Below are 17,195 nucleotides of genomic sequence, written 5' to 3'. Positions count from 1 at the left end.
AGGTCAGCGACGAGAATGTAAGCTCTCTGAGGGCCAGGCGTGACCGAAGTATGCCCACAGCGCAATAAATCAAGTCACCTTGCGTCTCATCTTTGACTATGAAATGCCGTTTATGTATTTGGCATTCTGAGCGTGGTTTTGGAACCAGGTTTGGAATCAGGTTTCTGTCTTTCCAAGTAATTTTTCTCATTATTTTAGAAAGCGGAGACAGAGAAGGAGAGAGAGAAACTGAACTGAACTACTGAACCAGGAACAGAATGATCTGATAGGTCCTAAGAGAGGGGAGGAGGAGCGCGCCCCCAGCCCCCAGGGTTGCGGGGCGGAGCGCGGGTGCCGCGTGCCACACGCTGGCGGCGCGAAGGGGGCAGCAGCGCCCCCGCCTGGTTCCCGCGCTCGGGGGCCGGGCACGTCCCGCCCGCCCAGGTGCCTCGAGAGCGCACACCGCGGCCGGCGCTCTCCCGGATTCCGCGGCTCCCGCGCCTGCCGTGTGCCGGGGCGGCGGCGGCGGCGACAGGCGAGGGGCGCGGCGCCCCCACTGACCTGCGGCCGGTAGGCTGCAGCGAGCGCCGCGGACCGGCTGGAGCCGGGCTGAGCCGCCGCGCCCGCCTCCCGCCGCACACCGCGGGGGCGCTCGGGGACCGCGGCGCGGGCGCGCACGGGCGGCGCGGGGACCCTCGTCCGGCCTCGCGCCCACCTTCCCAGGGGCAGTGGCCGCGGGCAGCTCGGGCCCGCGGCCCCTCCGCCTCCAGTCTGGGAGCTCCCGGCCCCACTCTGCCATTGCCTATGGGGATCCGAGAGTTTCCCGGCGGCGCACCCGGGGGTAAAAGCATCGCCATGTGAGTAGCGCCCCGCGTGCGGGTGCGCGAGCGGGCGGCCGGGGGCCCTCGGCAGCCGGGACGCCGGGCGGTCTGGGGCTCGGGAGGGGGCGGCGCGCGCGGTGCAGCTGCTCGGGAAGTTTAGGGCATCCTCTCCCTCTCCACTCGCCCCAGCCTGCCCTGCCCCGAAGCGCCCGGCGCCGGGCTCCGGAGACGGGACCCGACGCCCAGAGCTGCTGAGGGAGCTGGGGAGCGGCGGGAGCGGGGAGGCGCCGGCCCTGCGGCCGCTCCTGCCCTAACGGGCCCAGGCTGCGCCCTGCTCGCCCTCCCATCTCACCGCCCTTCTCTCCCTCCCCGCCCACCTGCCTGCGGCCTCAGTGGCATGAGGAGGTCACCAGACGTCAGCCCCAGGAGACTGTCCGACATCAGCCCCCAGCTCCGGCAGCTCAAGTACTTGGTGGTGGACGAGGCGATTAAGGAGGATCTGAAATGGTCACGCTCGGTGGAGGACCTCACCAGCGGGCCCGTGGGGCTCACGTCCATCGAGGAGCGGATCCTGCGCATCACCGGCTACTACGGCTACCAGCCCTGGGCGGCGAGCTACAAAAGTAAGACCCCCTCGCCTCACTTCCCCGGTCCGCCGGCGCGTCTCACCCTGCGGATGGCACGGCAGCCTCGGGGAGCGCGCGCAGCCCCGCGCCCAGCCGCCGCGCTGCCCCCGCTGCCCTGACCGCAGACACTGACCCGGGTTTGCGCCTTTTAGGAAGAGGCCCGGAGACGGTTCTCCGGGACCTTTGGGCATATCTGAGCCATTTTCTTAAATCCCCTCTCCTTCCCACAGACACCTCTGTCTTTATCCCCTTGCGCTTGAGATGTCACAATAAGGAGACAGATTGGGAACTCAGTGTATCCTGCACTGAGTGGCTTCTCTGTGGATACGAACGTGTCAGTCGCCCCGGGTCGGGGCTCAGCTGGCTTGGTTAGAGACGACAGACTGGGCACGCCTAGATTTTAACTCTTCCCTGGGTCCCCTAGGCCCCGATGATGGAGGACAATTCTCGGGGCCTTCATTTTAGATCTCATTCACTCCCTTTGCCCCAGGTCTTTAGCTGTCCTCAGTGTGGAGATTCTATATGGATCATTCTAGCGATTGGCATTTGGTCCCTGAGAGATAAACGGTCGGTGCCAGGCGGAGCAGCTGAAACTTTTCTTTGCCCGTGGGCCCCAGCGGATGGCTCTGGCAGTGCCGTGATCAGTTATACAGACGTTACCTGTGTGACCAGGGCTAATTTGGTGGACATTTCTTTCTCTCATTTTGGAAGGGAGAAGTTGGCTATAACAAATTCCAGAACCTATAACTGTAAGCCACAATTCGGTGGCCTCACCACTGTCGTTTGACAAGCAGAAAGAGAGCCGTTTATCACCTCAGTCAAAGAATTGAGTATTGCTTCGTTCCATTTGTAATCAAGGCTAACAGCTTAATGATTTTGAGATATGGTTTTACCCTTCATGGCTTGAAATTGGAACATATTTCATTGGTCCTTAGGAACAAAAAATCAGGCTTTTGTAAATTAGTCATATTGAGTTCTAAAAATACATCTCCCTTTAGTTTTTTCATAAAACCCTGGATTCCAAGCCAAAGGTCAGTGGTATGCTAGCAGTTAACTGGTTACTTTTAAGTTATTTGCAGGAAGAAACATAAGATTTTAATGTTTTGTTTCATGCCCTTACTTGTTTTTAAAGGACGGTGGTGATTGCCTTTAACTCTGTATCAACCTTTAAAAGGTTATCTGCCTCTCCTCTAATCTGCTTCTGCTGCTAAAATTGTAGCTGATAAATTGGCTTTGGATCTGGGAAGGGAGACAAGGGACCAAGTTTTCTTTTCAGCTGAGAGACGTCAGGTATAGGATAAAAGAATGAAAACCCTTTGGAAACCATTTCTCTTACAGATAGGGGTAGGACACTCAGTTTCTATTTCCACTTTCTAAATTTCTTTTAGAAATGGTCTGTTTCTTATTTCTCTTCTCAGCTTTCTTAGTAAGAAATTAAAATTGTCTAAAGACAGTTGTACAAATTACAACCTTCATAGAGTCGTCTATCGAGCCCCTGGAATCATAAGGTTTATCGTTGTAATTCTAAATATTTGCAACTGGCCCCATGAGCTTTACAGAAATTTTCACCAAGGCTTGTGACTCTGCGGGGTTGGCAGGGAGCTTTCAGCAGTGATTGACTGTGTTTGGTACAAACACAGTTTATAATTAAGGCAGGGGGAAGGCCGTATGGAAAATGAGTCCCTTGTACCACCGGTGGTATTCTTAAATACCCTCTCTCTGAGGCTTCATTGAAGGAATAAAGAGGAGCAGACAAGGGTACAGTGGTCATTGTAATCAGAAGAAAATCAGCTCACTCCCCCCTCTATTCCTGTGAAGATTCTTCTTTATTCCAAGAGATTTCCTTTCTACTAAGATGCTTTAGGTGACACCTGACATTTTGATGAATGAATTGGATTTTAAGTTTAAATTTAGAGAAGCTTATGTTTTATTAATGGAGCCAAAGACGTTTTAGGGTAGTACTTTGGCTGTTTGCTATTTCTACCCAAGTAGAAAAAAATAATAAAGAGGCTTATCTATCTGTTGGTATCAGTGAGTTATTTTGTTTGTCGGTTAATAATCACACTCAGCTAACTGGGAGAGGTGATGATTATGAAATAAATATTCTTCTCAGGGTCTCCAGAGTAAGTTATGGGATGTTCCAAGCCTCATCCTTGACATTGTTGTGTCACCTTTAAGTCATCTTGCAAAGTGGCTTCTCTGTGTCCCCACTGAGGGAGTTGACAGTGAGAGTGTCTGGACTAGTTGAGAGCGTAAGTGAGCTGCCTTTGTAGCAGCAGAAATTATTTGAATGACCAAGAACTCACTGTTATCCTCTTAATTTTTAAGCTTTGTTTGGGGTGGTGAAGATAAATGAGGTAATTGCAAACAGTGCAGAAATGATCTTTGGGATTCTCAGCCCAATCAGTGAGTTGAACAGATTTTACTCTCGACAAGTGACTTCTTGTGAGGAATTGTTTTAAAAAATCCTAAAGACCCCTGGGTCTGAGAGGGTCGGTTTGTATGTAACATTCAACTGAGAATTAAGCTGTTGATACAAACAAGCAGGCGGGAGGGTTGAATTCCTCTTCTCAGTAGCTACGGTCCTCCGATTCCACATTGCCTGTTTTTGAACCAAACCCCTGAGCAGTTTTCCTGCAGATTCCTTGGCTTCCCAGCTGCGCGTGTACCCAGAGCCCAGAAGGCGCGTGGTCCACAGTAGTTGCTCAGTTAATGTTGGGTTTTTAAAAAAATATATTAAATAGAACTTTTTTATTGTGGTAAAAATCACATAACATAAAAGATATTACTTTAACCATATTTAGCTGTACGGTTCAGTGGCGCTAAGTACATTCACATTGTTGTGCAACTCTCACCATCATTCATCTCCCGAATTTTTCACCTTCCTAAACTGAAACTCTGTTCCCATTAAACACTAACTCCCTATTCCCCCTCCCCACCTCCACCCCCGACCCCTGGCATCTACCAGTGTACCTTCCGAGTCTATGAATTTGACTGTTCTAGGTATCTCGTGTAAGTGGAATCAAATAGTATTTGTCTGCACCTAATGTATATTGGAATTCATTTTTAAAGTTAACTTTAATGTATGTCCTGCAAACAGATTGTACCTTCTTTTTTTTTTTCCCCCCTGTGCTATATAGTTGGCCCTCATCAGCCATCTACTTCATACATAGTAGTGTACATACGTCAATCCCAATCTCCTAATCCATCCTACCTCCCCCTACCCCCTTGGTGTCCATATGTTTCTTTTCTACGTCTGTGTCTCTCTTTCTGCTTTGCAAATAGGTTCATCTGTACCATTTTTCTAAATTCCACATATATGCATTAATATATGATATTTGTTTTTCTCTTTCTGACTGACTGCGCTCTGTATGAGAGTCTCTAGGTCTATCCACGTCTCTGCAAATAGCGAAGTTTCGTTCCTTTTAATGGCCGAGTGATATTCCATTGTATATATGTACCACATATTCTTTATCCATTCCTCTGTTGATGGACATCTAGATTGCTTCCATGTCCTGGCTAGTTGCTCAGTTAATATTTGTTGAATGAGTGAATGGATGCGGCCTGAAACATCGACCTCTGGAAGAGAGAACCTTTGAATGTACCTTCATAGTGATCTGTATTATTTAATTCTCTTTTTTGGCTGCTCTGCACGGCTTGCGGGATATTAGTTTCCTGACCAGGGATTGAACCTGGGCCCTTGGCAGTGAAAGCGTGGAGTCCTAACCATTGGACCACCAGGGAATTCCCTATTACTTAATTCTTTATGCTGACTTATGTTAGGTTGGACTTGCTTTACCCTTTCCTTATTCTTCCATGGTAAGTGCCATCCTTGGCTTTCTGAACCATAGACTACACCAGAATCCTTTTTTTTTTTGAATTGTCTTTATTTAAATACAATGAATTACGTTGACTGATTTTCTAATATTAAAATAATCTTGCATGCCTACAGCAAACCCTCATGATGTTTTTGTGTGTTTTTGGCTTTTTTTAAATTGAAGTATAGTTGATTTACAATGTTGTGTTAGTTTCTGGTTTATAGTAAAGTGATCCAGTTATACATATATTCTTTTTCATGTTCTTTTCCATTATGGTTTATTACAGGATATTGAATATAGTTCCCTGTGCTATACAATAGGACCTTGTTGTTTATCCATCTTATGTATAATAGTTTGCATTTGCTAATCCCAAACTCCCAATCCAATCCGACCCTCCCCCGCTCCCCTTCCTCCTTGGCAACCACAATAGACCAGAATTCTCCATGGCAGGCTTTGACTTAGCCCAGGGTTTCTCACCTTCACCACTACTGACACTTTGTACTGAATAATCCTTTATTATGGGGGGAGGGGATCCTGAGCATGGGAGGGTGTTTAGCAACATCCCTGGCCTCTAGTTCACACCCCCCCAAGTTGTGACAACCAAAAGTGTTTCCAGACAATGCCAGATGTCCCGTAGGAGTGATGAGAAGCCCTCATTTAGCCTCACCCCAAATTTCTGCTGCAAGCGAACTGTCTTCCGTAGAGCAGTAGTGCTAACTGAGCAGGCCTGCCTTCTGAATTCCGGGCCTTCTCTTCTCTTCCTTCTTCCTGGACCACTTCTTGGGTTTCCAGGAGGGGCCGGGCTAGAATAAACAGCTTTCCGAAAGAGCCGGTTGCTTCTGCAGCTAACGTGATTCCACACACACTCACCATAAATTGATACCCTGTAGAAAGTGCTTCAGAACTCAGAACAGTTTGGAAAGCTTTTCTAGAGATTTCCTTTCCCCCTCCCACCTGTGCCACAGCAGAAGAGAAATGACTGGCTGGAACCTCTTCTGCCTCCCCCTTCCTTTCTTATTCCTCTGGGATAGATAGCAGTTGGGGAGGAGATGGCTGCGGAGAGGAAGAGGAGGGGCAGAGAGCAGGGCTGAGCCATCCCGATGGTGAACAGCGAGGCCCAGGCGCCGGATGCAGTGGGAGACGGGCGGCATTCGGGCACAGGGATGCTTGAAGTAGTGGGTCTGGGAGATCCCAGACACAGGCTCTTATGCAGGATGAAAGAACATCTATATATGCTCCTCTATTTTCATTTATTCATTTAGCAAAGTTTTTGAGAGCATTTATGATGCCCATGGCTGAGGTGTGCCCTTGTCGAGAAACATAAATCCACAGACACATTGTTTACAGTTAGCAGGGATGCGTTACTTAGCAAAAGGTTTCCCTAAAGGATGTTTTCAAAGAGTGAGCTCACAAACTTTTCTAGTAAAGAAACTTTCTAGGCGTAGCTTTTGGAGCTATACACTTGACTATACTATACACTTGACTCCTGAGTGGGCTTATTCATACTTCATGGTGCTGGTATGTGCAGATACAAATGATTTTTTTTTTTTTTTTAATGCTGATGGGTTTAGTTTTTAAGTCATTTTTAGAGTAGACGGTAGGCTAGTCCCAAACGACCACCCCATCTCCAGCCTATCCCACCCGGCCTGCCATTGGCGACTTGAATCAAGGTTAAGAGCCTGCGGATTACTGAGCAAAACCCAGTTTATGTCGGGGGGAGGTTTCGTAGTTCAAGCTGAGAAAACGTAGGGGCATTGAATAGCTCACGTAGTGACAAGGAAATCGCATGTTTCAGGATCCTCCAGGTTTCAGATGTTAGGAAGAGTTTGTGTGAGGTGAGGGGGGAGGTCTATGGAGAAGGACAATCTTTCTACTTCTGTGTGCCCTTTCAGACCAGACCGTGAGTAGAGGCTGTTGACGTGGCCTCCAGTGATAACCGGAACAGTGGCTCATAGCATAATTGAATTCATCGTGAGCAACTTCTGTTTGATCCTCCCAAAATAGTAAAGGTCAGGTCAGCAATTCAAAAATGGCCTACTTGGAAGAGATGTATAATTTGGTTGTAAAACTTTATTCTAGAATGGAATTCATTTTCATAGTCTTTTCCATTATGGTTTATTATAGGATATTGAATATAGTTCCCTGATACTGAATATAGTTTATTATAGGATATTGAATATAGTAGGACCTTGTTGTTTATCCATCCTATATATAATAGTTTGCATCTTCTAATCCCAAACTCCCAATCCATCGCTCTCCCACCCCCTCTCCCCCTTGGCAACCACAAGTCTGTTCACTATGTCTGTGAATCTGTTTCTGTTTCGCAGATAAGTTCATTTGTCATATTTTAGATTCCACATGTAAGTGATATCATATGGTATTTGTCCTTCTTTGTCTGACTTACTCCACTTAGTATGATAATCTCTAGGCCCATCCATGTTGCTGCAGATGACATTATAGATTGAAAAGATTTCAAAAGGAAAAAAGTTGGAGGGGGGCGGGGTAGGGTGGGGAGGGCATAGAACATAACATTTTCTAATGTCTCAGAGAATCAGTTTTATTCCTGAATATGAATCCATGCTAACAATTTAGTAAATAGCTTTCTGAGATTTGAGAAGATTAAAATGCAGAACTCTTCTTTTTGAAGGGAACACATTTCTCCCCAGTACACTCAGATCATTGACCGGGAGTTATAAACCCTTTGCAAATGGTCCCAGATTCTCACCTCCAGGAAAAGCCTAGTTTTCCTGGCTTTGGAAGAGGCCTGGGCAAGGAGATTTCTCACTGTTCTTCACAAGTCTATCCTGAGTCTCTACAAAGTGCCTAGTCTGAAATAAAACACTCCAGTGCTGAGTGTTTCTCCTTTCCTTAAGCAGCTGGAGAAAATCAGGTGAGTTGCATTAAAAAATGAATCCACATGTGTATGAGCCATTGAACTCTGTTAAGTGTTTCACTGAGCGTTGATAAGGACGCTGACAGAATCATAGCCCCTCATGAAGGAGGGGACCACCGCAGTTTTTTCTGTGTTGTCGGGAGAAGCAGAGGGAATGGAATCCACACGGGGAGCTCTCTTCACATCCCAGCAATGTCTCTGCTGGCAAGTTAACCTCTGTGAGCCTCTGTTTTCTCATCTACAAAATGGGGGCGAATATAACTGCTTTTCAGGATGGTCATGAGGATGAAATGAAATAATGAATATCTAGCATCTAGCCCTTTGCCTGGCATCCATAAATGCGCCTTTATTTTCATTTATTCACTTGGCAAACTTTTTGAGCATGTACCAGGTGCCAGAATACAGAGATAAGTGATGGGAGACAAGAGTTCTTTTTTTTCTTTATTAAGTAGCAAATGTGGAGTAGTCTGTTATTAATAAATTTCAGTATTTTTAAGACATTCTAAAAAAGAAAAGCCAGAATAGAAAGACAAGAAGATTCTTAAAAATTTCTTAGCCTACTTTTTAAGTTTAATAGGATTGAATCTTCTGAATCTGCAGGAAAACACAGAAGAAATTAATAGTAAACTTCAGTCTGACATATTTTCTAATTCTGTGCAAAAATGAGAAAAGTCTAAAATACCATTTGATACTGTGCATGAATTACTACAAGACAGTGTACAGATTATTTGTATTGGGAAGCGAGTTCTTACCTTCAAATCTTACAGACTGGAGGGAGAGGACAGTGAAATAATAGGATGTGATAAAGGTTGGCTCTGGAGTGGTGAGTTTCAGGTCGGAAGCTGGAGGAGTAATAAACCACAGGAAGTGGGTGGAGGGGAGGTTTGCATTTCAGGCAGAGGGACAGTATACGCACAGCAGTGTACATGAGCTGTTACTGGAAGGTCATCCAGCTTGACTGGAACATAGCGTCACAGAAATGTACAAGATAAAGTTGTACTGTGAGTGGAAACTGACATTATGCTCTGGTCATCTGACGTGTGTCATCAGGAGGGCCATTAATGCACAAAGGCCAGCTTACTCATCCAAGGCCCAGTCTGAGCGTCACTTTTTCCAGGGAGCCTCCCTGACCGTGTTGGATCCAGTGAGGTGTCCTTGCTTGGGCTCCCATGGTGCTGTCACTTCCCATACAGATTGTCATGGCTAGTTTAATCGTGTGGCTCAAACCTACAGATGGAAAGCTCTGCAAGGGCAGGGCTCTTTACCACGTCGCCAGCCCTCAGTATGGCTCTTGGAACGTAGAACTGTGATGATTCTATCCCCAGATCACAGAGTGTCTCTGGCACCTAAATCGATAAACATTTGTTAAGTGAACTAGCGAAAGGCCATTTACACACACACAGGAACAGTTCCTAAGCATCTCCGTTTCTGTGGGGTCTTCCAGAATTATCCTGCATAGAACACTTCTGATTGCCTTTCGCAGTCAAGAAATGGGACGCCCACTGCTTGGTCACCTGAAAACACTGACAAGCAATCTCACTCCTAGAGCTTACATTCGTCAGTCTCATGTCAGAGTGTTTTGCCTCGTTCTGATAACCTCACTTTAAAAGCAATTTGGAAGAAATGAACAGGGAAGAAGAGAAAATGGATCAGTGGGATTTAAAAACGTGTTCTATAGGCAAGGTTTAAATATTGGGGGAGAGAGAGGTGAATCAGGCAAACAACATGTCTTTATGAGGACAATTGGAGTGGACACCTGTGGGAGTGGACACCTTCCCAGCTCACCGTAACCCCCTTAACTGCCCTGCACCGTGGTGTCTTCAGTGTGTGCCCTTAGTATCACCTTCCTCCTGGACACCATAGATTAGATTGGGGTGGACCCTTGACCCACAGTCACTTGATCAATATCTCCCTCCTGGAATTTGAGATTAAAACCAGGAGATTGTGGTCTAGTTGGTGTGGTCTTTTAAGTGGAAGAGAAGCTGTGAGGGATTTAGCCTGGCTTTCGTGTGGAGGGAGAGGCAAAGAAAGCTGGTCCACATAGAGGGAAGAATAAAGCAGGTGTGTAAGCAACCCAGAGAGAGCCTTGACGTCTTCCTGCACTCCACACTGGGTACCATTTCCCTCCAACGTCAAGATCTTGCTGTAGCGCCTCCTCCAAGCTCCAGGAGACACCACTGTTGCAACGCAACAGCCCCTTCCTGTGGAGTGAGCGGAAGCTAAGTTTTGTCCCATGCAACTGCAGACTCCTAGCTGAAGAAGATTTCTCAGCCACTTCTGCTCAGGCCCACGTAGGACAGAACAAGGATGTACATACCAAAGAATTTTTCACTGGAAATGAGAAATCAGTTCCTGACTGCTGAGATAAAGAAGGTCCTGGAGCCTCCATCACTGGAGAGCTTCGAAAAGAGGTGGACACCCAGCAACCCCAGGTGCATTGAGTATTTCCTTACCCTGTGTCAGGGGATTGAAGTAGATTTTTTTTTAATACATGATGTCTTTTGGTTCAATTCTTTGGTGAATGTGCATTGATCAGTAGAGTAATAGACCAGTTTTGTTTTCTTATCTTATTGCAAAGCCTACAAAGGGACTGGGACAATTAGGAATCTGGTCAATTCTTTTGGTTAATGATGGTGACAAGCCCTTGAACAATTGCCTGGGACGTGGGCATATTTTTCTCTTCTGCAGCTGGAGGTAGCCTTAATTTATGACAGCCTTCGAGATGGTAGGAAGTAAATTGCTCCTCTCAGGTGATGTGCAGCCCAGAAGGCTCAAGGCTGTTATGGAGCCCTGCGACAGAGGGATATTCAGTGTAACTTCTCAGAACCGTTTTCCATTTGTGATACGTGTTTTCTGTGACATTCACATTTGCTCCTTGTCAGTCTGCAGCACGTCATCCACAGTACTTGACTAGATAAGAATTTCTTCAGAGAATTATTTTTATCCTTTTTCATCATCTACTTTGTACCCATGTAGTGTTATAAAAACTTGCATATATCCTCAGAGTTTTATTCAGAAGGGCCAGAAGAAAGATGCTACTTAATGAATACCATCTTTCCTTTCCTTAATTTTCTTTTTAGAAATTGTTTGCTCATTTTCAGTGAACGTATATGAAGATGTCCTGTCCTTAAAAATAAGAATATAATTATGATCGTAGGTATGAAACAGTTCGGTTTTGTTTGTGCAGTGTTCTTCTCATGCCATGCACGTGTGAGAGTTTAAGAAACACTCTTTATTGACAAGTGCATTATGCTGGCAGTCGATACCGAGGAAGGACTTGAACTTCCCACCTCTATACCATTTTTTGAAGAGAAAGAATGAAATCGTTTGAAGATCATTTAAATGCCATAATCCAGAACAGCGTATTTCAAGGGTTTATCCAAACTCTTTCCTTTTAAGTCAGCATTTGGTTTTATTTTTTTTTATTATAATTTTTACTACGACTACAACTGCTGCCACTACTATTGAGACTGACATCATTTTTTTTTTTTTAATTTTTATTTATTTATTTATGGCTGTGTTGGGTCTTCGTTTCTGTGCGAGGGCTTTCTCTAGTTGTGGCAAGTGGGGGCCACTCTTCCTCGTGGTGCGCGGGCCTCTCACTATCGCGGCCTCTCTTGTTGCGGAGCACAGGCTCCAGACACGCAGGCTCAGTAGTTGTGGCGCACGGGCCCAGCTGCTCTGCGGCATGTGGGATCTTCCCAGACCAGGGCTCGAACCCGTGTCCCTTGCATTAGCAGGCAGGCTCCCAACCACTGCGCCACCAAGGAAGCCCAGCATTTGGTTTTATTAAATATTTAACATGAACATTTTAGGTAGGTGTATCTGATTTTATGCTGTCTGTGTGTTTTCAGTTCTATGTCAATGAAATTTATGTAATTCGAATTTATTCTAAAAACACTAGGAAAACTAGTAGTGGTGCATGTGTCATTGTGTTTGTTCTATCTGTAACCTGCATGTGTCTTGTGTTTCTCTCAGAACACATGGAAGAGTTTCAGTGTGGTGGCTGGAAGGTGGAGAGAGGAACACTTTCAGACCAGACCCCACTGCCACAATTCTCCCTCTTGAGAAGCCTGTAGGCCAGGCAGGGGCTTCAGAAAATCACTGCATGAAGTTTCAAACACTACTCATGGAAGGGTTCATTGGTCAATGGTTTGGAAACAGATCAAACAATGGAACCTGCTGTGAATGCGTATTCGTTGATCCATTAATCCATCCATCCATCCCTCCAATCACTCACTCACTCACTCATTCATTCAGACATCGAATAGTTCACTGCTTCTAATAGGCAGTAAATATTTTCACTTCTAAGATAAACATACACTAAATATGTGGCGTATTTCCTGGTTACTATTTCCTAGAAAATTACAGAGCAGGGAGACAAGACAGACATATCCTACTCCATGAAGTCCCACACTTTCCTTATTTTGGGGCCATCTCACAGGTGGATTACTTGTTTCTTTTTTTTTTTTTTTAATTAATTAATTAATTTTATTTATGGCTGTGTTGGGTCTTCGTTTCTCTGTGAGGGCTTTCTCTAGTTGTGGCAAGCGGGGGCCACTCTTCATCGCGGTGCGCGGGCCTCTCACTATCGCGGCCTCTCCTGTTGCGGAGCACAGGCTCCAGACGCGCAGGCTCAGTAGTTGTGGTGCACGGGCCTAGTGGCTCCGCGGCATGTGGGATCTTCCCAGACCAGGGCTCGAACCCGTGTCCCCTGCATTGGCAGGCAGATTCTCAACCACTGCGCCACCAGGGAAGCCCCTACATGTTTCTTTTTGGTGCTTCCCTAACTAAACATCTTGGGGTATTTTGGATGCACATTGACCAGCCTTACACTAAACTCTATTGTACACATATTATTGCATAATATTTTATTATGGGCACCATGAACAGCTAGTTAGCGTCAGGATAGGGTCTGAGCCTCAGTGAAGTTCTTTTTCTCTTCCTTTGGAAACTTGAGTTCTGCTGTCGTATTGAGAGTTCTCATTTATTCTTTTGCTTTAGCCCAGGCATGAAACATTTTTTCTTTTTCATGTAATCATGCAACAACAAAGATTTTTGACTGAGTTGATGAGATGAAGCTGCTAAGCCCACACGTTTTTTTCCCTAATGTTTTCTGCCGCCGTTTCTTTCCAGCTCTGAACAAAGCTAGCCTGAGACCTGAGACCTTTTTTCTTCCTCTAACTAGGGTCCTAACAGAAATAGCAGTAGACTGGATTTCAAGGGAGTTGGGATTTACTTCCAGCTCCACGTGTTCTTTCCCGTGCTGCTGCCTCTTCTGCTTGTGCCCTTGTTCCAATTCCTTTAAGAGAAAATCCCCATGTCCGTGGAAATACTCCTTTAAAGCTGTTCTCTCGGTTGTTCAGCTTAAGAGTCATAACACTGTCCAGTTCTTCTAGACGTGAAGGGAGTGATGTTTCTAAGAGGCACCTCGACTTTTCTCTGTTAATAAAAATCAAAACATCCTGACTAACGTGCCTGTTACTTTGAATATAGATATATGTATATATGTATTTTATTGAAATATAGTTGATTTACAATGTTGTGATAGTTTCAGGTGTCCAGCAAAGTGATTCAATCATATATATATATATATATATTTTTTTCAGATTCTTTTCCCTTATAGGCTATTACAAAACATTGGGTATAGTTCTATGTGCTATACAGTAGGTCCTTGTCGGCTATCTGTTTTATACATAGTAGTGTGTTTATGTCAATTCCAAATTCCTAATCTGTCCCTCGATCCAATCGTAAGTTTGCCCTCTATGTCTGTGGGTCTGTCTCCATTCTGTATACAAGTTCATCTGCATCATTTTTTTTTTTTTAGATTCCACATATAAGTGACATCGTACGATATTTGTCTTTCTCTGTCTGGCTTACTTCACTCAGTATGACAATCTCTAGGTCCATCCACTTTGCTGCAAATGGCATTATTTCATTCCTTTTTTATGGCTGAGTAGTATTCCGTTGTATAAATATACCACATCTTCTCTATCCATTCATCTGTTGATGAACATTTAGGTTGCTTCCATGTCCTGGCTATCGTGAATGGTCTGCAGTGAACGTTGGGGTGCATGTGTCTTTTCCAATTATGGCTTTCTCCAGATATATGCCCAGGAGTGAGATTGCTGGATCATATGGTAACTCTGTTTTCAGTTTCTTAAGGAACCTCCATGCTGTTCTCCATAGTGGCTACACCAACTTACATTTCCACCAACAGTGTATGAGGGTTCCTTTTTCTCCACACCCTCTCCAGCACTTATTATTTGTAGACTTTTTGATGATGGCCATTCTGGCTGGTGCTAGGTGATCCTGGAACCACTTCGCCATGTGTGGATGAGTCTAAGACTCAGGGATGAGTTTGAGCTAAAATATAGGATGAGGTTGAGTTGTTGGAGGACAGTGTCTAGCTCCCTCCTCCTTTCCTGTCTTGCTTGCCTCCTTTCTAGGCCCCCACCTTCTCTTTGAACTGCGCACATGGAAGTCTGAGCGTGGAGAGGAGGCTGTGCGTCTTTGGAACCGATGCTTCCTGATGGTCAGCAAGTGACCAAAAGTCACTCGAATCAGTACCTAGGGACCTGGATTTCTCTACTGTTTTCTGGTTGATGTGGCTTCTGTAGGGGAGGGAGGTGGCTTAGTCAGCCAGGGTCCCTTGGCCACCTTGCACTTGATGAAAGGCCAGGAGGCGACAAGATAATAGTTATCTTCTAGTGGCTTCCATCTCTTGTCCCAAGGCCTTAGCAGTGTACTGAGACTGCCTCATTTTCTGTGTAGAGATGTCTGTGTTGCTTTGGGGGAAACAGAATAAAGAAAAAACACACTATTGTTTTCCTTTACATTATACTCTCTGAATAGTACCTCACTTCTGACATTTCTGGCCACCAAATGTGTGGTAGTTTTTCCCATACCAAACAATTCTGTGACACCAGCTGGGTGTGCTACAATTTAACTCATTTCTGACACTGTCTTTCTGGAGATGGCATCAGATCCCACAGGTTAAGGGCTCTGTCCCACAAGACTGCCCCTCACTTCAGATGCCAATCACTAGTAGAGATTCCTACAGTCCCCTCCTTGGGTTCATTTAAGTTGCTAAAGTGGCTCACAGAACTCAGGAAAACAATTTACTTACTAGATCATCTGTTTATCATGAAAGGATGTAACTTAAGAACAGCCCGGTGGAAAGATGCATAGGGCAAGGGATGTGGGAAGGGGCACAGAGCTTCCATGCCTGCTCTGGGTGCACCACCCTCCCAGCACCTCCACATGCTATGTCCATCAGTCTGGAATTTTCCAAACTCCCTCCTCTTGGGTTTTTTTTGAAGCCTCATTACCTAGGTGTGACTGATTAAATCATTGGCCAGTGGTGGTTGATTCACTCTCCGGTCCCTCTCCTCTCCTGGAGATGGGGGTAGGTGGGACTGAAAGTAAGAACCCTCTAACGAATTGGTTCCCCTGGCAACCAGCCCGCATCCTTAGGGGCTTTCCAAAAGTCACTTCATTAGCATAAACTCAGGTGTGGTTGAAAGAGGCTTGTTATGAATAACAAAAGACATGTTTCCTGTTTTTATCACTTAGGAAATTCCAAGGGGTTTAGGAACTCTGTGCCAGAAATGGGGATAAAAACCAAATACATATTTTTTACTATAAATCACAATATCACCCCTAGGTATAAAAGACATTTTGGAGGCAATTGGAGAAAATCTGAATGTCTACAGTTTATTAAATTATTTTATGGAATATTGTTATTTTTCTTGGGCTTAATAATATTAGCGTGGGTATATAGGAGAATGTCCTTATTCCTAAGAGATACTGAAGTATTTAGGGATAGAGTGTTGTTATGTTTGTCATGTACTTCAAGTAGTTCAACAAAATCAATTATAGATAGATAGGTTGAATGACAGATGAACAGAATGTGGGGAAATTGTAATTTTTGGTGAATCTAAATAATAGATATATGTGTGTTCATTGGACTGTTTTCTCAGCCTTTCGGTAAATGTGAACATTTTTTAAATAAAAATGTCATTGTTTCAGCCAATGGCTTAGCATAGCCCAGGCCTTAAAGGGTTAGAGTTACTGTAACCAAGACCCTACCCTACGGGGCCTCCCCGGGACAGCCCCTTCCCCCATATCCTCTGCTGTAGCTCCTCTCTGAAGCACCCAAATAATACTACCTCATGCATATTTCCTGAGTAGTTTTACAGATGCTAAAACCACCACCAAATGGAAGAAATTCACTACTCGATGATCAGGAGCCCCCAGACCTGCTGGCACCTAAGGACCCCTGTGACACTGCCCTGTTACCTCACCATCAACCAATTAGAGAATTGTGCACAAGCTCATCACATACCCTGCAACCCCCCATTCCTTCACCTGGCCTTTAAAAATGCTTTGCTGAAACCCTTTGGGGAGTTTGGGGCTTTTTGGGCACGAGCCACCCGTTCTCCTTGCTCGGCCCTGCAACAGACCTTTCTCTGCTTCAGACTCTGACATTTCGGTTTTTTTAGCCTTGCTGTGCATTGGGCACAGGGACTTGTGACATTATTATATCAGAATTTATCCAAAAAGCAGGGAGAATTGTGTGCGCTCTGATATGTTGTCTCAGGGAAGGTGGAGGTTCTGCACTTCCCAGGCAGCACTGACTGGTTCCCTCCAGCATTCAGTGCTTGCGCGGTCTTCCAGGTAGCACTGAACCCAAGTGTTACAGTCTGAGTGTTTGTGTCCCTGGAAAATGTGCATGTTGAAATCCTAACCCCCAGTGTGATGGAATAAGGAGGTGGTGGGCCTTTGGGAGGTGATTAGGTCATGAGGTGGAGCCTTCATGAATAGGGTTAGTGCCCTTCTAAGAAGAGTGCAGAGAGCTAGGTCACTGTCTTTATGCCATGTGAGGACACAATGAGAAGATGGCCATCTACAGCCCGGAAGAGGTATCTCACCAGAACCCAGCTGGGCTGGCACCCTCACGTCAGACTTCCAGCCTCCAGAACTGTGGGAAATGAATTTCTGCCACTCAGTCTGTGACACCTGTGATAGCAGCCTGAACCGACCAAGACCCTCAGGG

General features: G+C 45.5%; 1 protein-coding gene across 1 annotated transcript in view; it reads left to right on the top strand.

The window, feature by feature from the left end:
* The first annotated feature begins 783 nt into the window (after nt 1-783).
* The window catches only part of SLC35F3 (solute carrier family 35 member F3), a 296,426-nt gene continuing 280,014 nt past the window's right edge, over nt 784-17,195 (top strand). The window contains exons 1-2 of the mRNA XM_068548842.1: nt 784-836; nt 1,194-1,423. Coding sequence (XP_068404943.1) covers nt 784-836; nt 1,194-1,423 — 283 coding nt within the window. The remainder of the gene's footprint in view (nt 837-1,193; nt 1,424-17,195) is intronic.

The sequence above is a fragment of the Eschrichtius robustus genome, chromosome 7, assembly GCF_028021215.1.
Source record: "Eschrichtius robustus isolate mEscRob2 chromosome 7, mEscRob2.pri, whole genome shotgun sequence".
NCBI classification, from domain to species: Eukaryota; Metazoa; Chordata; class Mammalia; order Artiodactyla; family Eschrichtiidae; genus Eschrichtius; species Eschrichtius robustus.
The sequence above is the reverse complement of the archived record's forward strand: the minus strand, read 5'-3'. Positions and strand labels throughout refer to the sequence as shown.